The sequence below is a fragment of the Buceros rhinoceros genome, unplaced genomic scaffold (genome assembly GCF_000710305.1).
Source record: "Buceros rhinoceros silvestris isolate BGI_N320 unplaced genomic scaffold, ASM71030v1 scaffold44733, whole genome shotgun sequence".
NCBI classification, from domain to species: Eukaryota; Metazoa; Chordata; class Aves; order Bucerotiformes; family Bucerotidae; genus Buceros; species Buceros rhinoceros.
Window position 1 is genome coordinate 661 of NW_010403855.1, and position 3,399 is coordinate 4,059.

A 3,399-nucleotide genomic window follows, 5' to 3' on the forward strand; every position below is an offset into this window, starting at 1 on the left:
GGGAATCGCTTTCCTTGGGACAGTGGTGGGGACCTTCAGCAAAACCAGCTTTTTCTGGTCACCTCCCTTGGTGGGTGCCTGGGCCCAGCTGTGCTGGTGGGAGCGAGTGCTGCTGCTGGCCCCAGATCAACCCATGCAGCTGGTCTGGGACATCTGCTGGCCTGGCTGCTGCTGCCCCAGGCGGTGCAGGACCACCAGCAGAGAGCATCCCCAGGGATGTGGAGGCACAAACGGGGGCAGGACGAGTGAGGGGCTGCAGGGTGGGCTCTGCAGGAGCAGGCTGTGAAAGAAACAGCCTTGACACCTTGTTTCCTCCCGGCAGGGTGATAAATGCGGGGAAGAGCCAGCACAATGAGGACCAGGCATGCTGCGAGGTGGTGTTTGTGGAGAGGAGACACAGCTCGAGGGGCCGGCTGCCGTCCAGAGAAGGCAGCGGGGAGCTGGATGGGGTGAGAACCATGCACAGGCAGGGACACGACGGGGAGGGTGCCCAGCGGGAGAGCGTGAGGTGGGGCATATGGTGGTGTGTGCGAAACACTGCTTCCCCAGGGATTCCCTCGGTTCCCTGGACCAACTGCCCCTGCTCCCTGCCAGCTTCCCCCATCATCCCCGCTGGACAGGGCTGGCTGGCCCAGGGAGGCCACTGGGCCACATGCCCCAGAGGGCTGTGGAGGTGGCTGCCACGCTGGCCTGGTCATGCCTCCCCTTCAGAGGAGCTGGCTGCAGAGACATGCTGCTGACAGCACCAAGTGTGTGATGCAGGGCTGGGCTTGAGCCCAGAACCAGCCGTGTCCAGACACCCTCCATCAGCTGCCCCCATCACTCCTGCCTGTGCTGGGCTGGGACCAGCGAGCCAGAGGCAATGCCCTGTGTCACTGTCCTCAGCTGCTGACCTCAGTTGTTCTGAATTCCCCGTCCCATCTGCTTCCTCGCCAGTTCACTTACCCTTCCTTTCCCTCCTCGCAGGGCAGGAAGGGTTTTTATTTCCACTACTGGGCCTTGTTTGATGGCCACGCGGGCAGCGGTGCTGCTGTCATGGCATCCAAAAGGCTCCATCTGCACATCTGTGAGCAGCTCCGGGACCTCGTGGACATCCTGCAGGACCCCTCTCCGCCTCCCATCTGCCTCCCACATGACGCAAGGGCTGGCCCTGCAGAGCTGAGCCGGGTGCCCCTGACAGAGGACAATGGGGAGGTCCCCAACGATGCTGTGCCGCGGTTTCACCTAGAGAAAGCGGTCTCCCACGAGAGCCTGGTGATCGGTGCCATCGAAAACGCCTTTAAGCTCATGGTGAGCCTCTGCCCGCGGGAATGCCCAGAGCATCCCTGGGAACATCTCTTTGCTGTCTCTGTCTGCATGGGCTTGTCCCCTCTGGCAAAAGGCAGCTCTGCAGCAAGGAGGGGGCTGCAGTGAGGGCTCCAGCAGGGTGCTCTCAAAGAGGGCACTGCGATGCTCTCCTATATTTTGGGCATTCAGGACACAGATGCTTTGGGCCCGTGTGAGTGCAGAGGGCTTCATTCCGCTTTGTTCCAGCAGTCCCAGCTGCTCCCCTCCTGTCTTGCTCTCTCTTGCCCACCCCAGCCCTGAGCTGCCCTGGGCTGCATGGGGAAAGGTGCCTGGGGCCAGCTGGCCACTGCTCCCACCTGGAGCTGGCTCCTGGCAGCTGAGGTGCTGCCATAGCAGCCAGGCACTATTTTGGGCTGCTTGGAGCTTTGCTTGCTGGCATGGGGCCACCCTCCCTGGAGCCGCTGTCTGTCTCCCCAGGACGACCAGATCGAGCAGGAACGGGTGTCACAGCGCCTGCCTGGGGGCTGCTGCGCCCTGGCTGCCGTCTATCTCATGGGCAAGTTCTACGTGGCCAACGCTGGTGACAGCAGGTACGGCCCCACAAGGCAGCCCCTGCCTTTCACCTGGTAACTGCGGAGCACTCCTGTAGAACAGGGCAGCGCTAGAGGCATCGCTGGTGAGGAGAACCCAGCTCCATCCCTGAAGCTGGACCATCTTGGGGAGGGCGGCAGCAGCAGCACTGGGCAGAGCCACCCCTGCCTGCCCACGCACCCTGGGGACAGTATGCCCTGCCGCGATCACTGTGTCTGCCTGGTGTCCACATGGGGCTGCAGAATCACATCCCAAAACCTGAGACTTGCTGCTTCCCCTCCCACCTGCTTCCCAGATGGTTCTGGATCACACCTGGCCCCTGCTGCCAACTCTGGCCTGGGCTGTGAGTTGGGGAGTGAAAATTGCCCTTAGCAAAGATTTTGAGAATGTGCAAGAAGTCATTTTAGGGCACATTTCATACCAGTGAACTGTTTCAGGAGGAGGACACACAAATCTATGTGCAGACAAGTCCCCCAGGGAGCTTGGAGCCCAAGGATTTTGAGGGATACCTGCATTTCCTTGGGTGTGTTCCTGTCCATACCCCCAGGCAATGGCAGGGAGGCAAGTCCACCTTCTGCTGAGAGTGAAGCTGGGCTGAATTCCTGTATTTACTGCAGGGTCAGCTTGTCTCCAGCAGTGTCAGGCCAGCAAACGCAGGCTCTGGGAAATCGCCTGAGGCTGGGGGACTTGCTGCCCATGTTGGGATGGAGGAAGATGAGATCCTTTGAGCTTTCACTTTTGGGTGGGGGGCCCCTCCTTGATGGCAGCTGTGTGGGATGCAGCATGCACAGGGTCCCGAGGCTGTAATTGTGCCTCTGGATGAGGGTCTATGGTCCCTTCTTGGACACTGGATGCTGCCAGAGTTGGGCTCAGCCAGGACCAGCATCCCTGGAAAGGACCCACAGCCTTGGGCAGGACAGCTGGACCACCAGTGTGGACATCCTCGATCCCCCCATGACATCCAGAAACATCTCATAATCAGACTTTTACTTTTTTTAACACATCAGTCAATCAGAGTGGCCCCAGCAGCGAGCTGCAGTGCTGACTTGGGCCAGCCACATGCACCTGTGTCCTGCTGCTGGTGATTTCTACCTGTCCTGGGGGTGGCTCCCCTTTAAAGGAGGGTTCACCATGTTTGTGCTGCTCCTTTTCTAACCATATCCTGTCCTTTGGTTTGCTCTGCTTTGCTCCCCTCTGCCCCATGCTTCTCTTCCATTTCCTCTTCCTCCCAGCCCCTACTCTGTGCAGGAGGGAGGCATGGGGGGCTGCAGGGGTACTGGGGGTTTGCTAGGCAGCCATGCAGGGAATTGGCCCCAAGAGCCGGGCTTAGCATCCCCGCCACATCTCTCCCCCTCTCTAATCTCATTCTTCCATGTTTCATTGCAGGGCCATTATCATCCGTAACGGGGAAATCATTCCAATGTCCAGGGAGTTTACTCCAGAGACAGAGAGACAGAGGCTACAGTTTTTAGTAAGAAAGACCTTCCTCCTTTCTCCTGCTGTACCACCTTCCAGCCCGTG

The 3,399-nt window shown here is 59.6% G+C and overlaps 1 protein-coding gene across 1 annotated transcript in view; it reads left to right on the forward strand.

Moving 5' to 3' along the window:
* Positions 1–273: 273 nt before the first annotated feature.
* The window catches only part of PPM1J (protein phosphatase, Mg2+/Mn2+ dependent, 1J), a gene marked incomplete at its 5' end in the record, with an annotated part of 5,505 nt that continues 2,379 nt past the window's right edge, over positions 274–3,399 (forward strand). The window contains 4 exons of the mRNA XM_010133149.1: positions 274–449; positions 967–1,290; positions 1,765–1,877; positions 3,265–3,349. Of these exons, the coding sequence (XP_010131451.1) occupies positions 274–449; positions 967–1,290; positions 1,765–1,877; positions 3,265–3,349 (698 nt within the window). The remainder of the gene's footprint in view (positions 450–966; positions 1,291–1,764; positions 1,878–3,264; positions 3,350–3,399) is intronic.